Source organism: Tupaia chinensis, unplaced genomic scaffold (assembly GCF_000334495.1).
Source record: "Tupaia chinensis unplaced genomic scaffold, TupChi_1.0 Scaffold143796_1, whole genome shotgun sequence".
NCBI lineage: Eukaryota > Metazoa > Chordata > Mammalia > Scandentia > Tupaiidae > Tupaia > Tupaia belangeri.
Window position 1 is genome coordinate 1,776,925 of NW_006203646.1, and position 1,208 is coordinate 1,778,132.

Genomic DNA, 1,208 nt, shown 5'->3' on the forward strand with positions numbered 1-1,208 from the left:
GCTAGTCTGGCTGCGGAGACGGCTGTCCAGAACGCGAAGCGCCCCAGGCGAGAGTCCAGCGGTGGACAGGCACCCAGAGCACCTCTGGCTCGGCCCTGGGAGGCGCCTGCAGCCCCCCACGTCCGGAGAAGGATGCGTGAGTTTCGCCCCGGCTCGAGGGCAGGATGTGGGAGCAGGACAAAGGCTGAGCGGCGGGGGGGGGGTTGGGGACCGCGAGCCGGGGGGCCCCGAGCCCCAGCGTCCGGCGAGCTAGCAGAGCCGGCAACTTTCTCTGCAACTTTTGCAGAAGGGAAGATAAAAATTTTGCAAGTTGTTGCACAGTTCCAGGTCACCCTAGATCCAGCGAGCAGGAGAGGGCACCGCAACCTTCTACGGGACGGGGCAGGAAGCGGGAGCGCCCGTCCGGGCCACGGGTCGGGGTGAGGGAGTATAAGAACCAGGGTCGGAGACCCGGCGCGCTCTGGTGCTGAAGTTGCGGGTGTCTACACAGGGTGCCTCCTGAGGGCTGGGTAGCCTCGGATCGCGGCGCCGCATACGCGATGATGGATGAACCGTGGTGGGAAGGGCGCGTCGCCTCGGACGTCCACTGCACCCTGCGCGAGAAGGTCAGTTCCTCCCACCCTTGTCACTCTCCAGACTGGGTATTTAAAGTTTCTTTCACTCTCGCCTCTGCGTTCCCGGGTGGCCCCGCGTGGGAACCGAGAACTCCTGGTGCCTTTCTTCCTGCCTGCCCTTTACCTTCTCCCAGAGGGGTGGAGTGAGACCAGGGGTGGGGGATATCGGAGAGTTCAAAGTTAGCCTTTCTGACCAGGAGCCGAGGAACCCAGAACCGCCGGTGGCCTAAACCGAGACAGCCCCGGCCCCCAAGACCGCATTTCCCATGCCACCCGGGGTGGTTTTAAATGGTGCATACATGGACTTTTGAAAAGTATCGCGTATTCATTCTAGTGCTATTTAAAAATACGTGTATATCTAGCAAGTTCTGAAAACGGTAAGTGATGCTGGTTTTCCATTATTTGTAATAATGATGTACCAATTCCTTTTTTTTTTTTTTTTTGGAGAGATTCACTGTAGGGCGCGTGCGCTCGCCAGACAGACAGAGAGAGACATAGAGACAGAAAGCGAGAAATCACCCCCCAGGGGGGATGGTCACGCCGCAATCCCTTCTCCTCCATTCTCCTCTCGGGATCTTGGGCACGCACGCACAC

General features: G+C 59.3%; 1 protein-coding gene across 2 annotated transcripts in view; it reads left to right on the plus strand.

Annotated features, from left to right (window-relative positions):
* The first annotated feature begins 6 nt into the window (after positions 1-6).
* CCNJL (cyclin J like) overlaps positions 7-1,208 on the plus strand; it is a 59,761-nt gene continuing 58,559 nt past the window's right edge. The window contains exons 1-2 of one of the 2 annotated variants that reach the window (XM_006165062.3): positions 7-136; positions 491-605. In XM_006165062.3, the coding sequence (XP_006165124.1) occupies positions 540-605 (66 nt within the window). In that variant the 5' untranslated portion in view covers positions 7-136; positions 491-539. Of the gene's footprint in view, positions 137-338; positions 606-1,208 lie in introns of those variants that run through there. The other variant, XM_027766959.1, reaches the window with a different exon arrangement.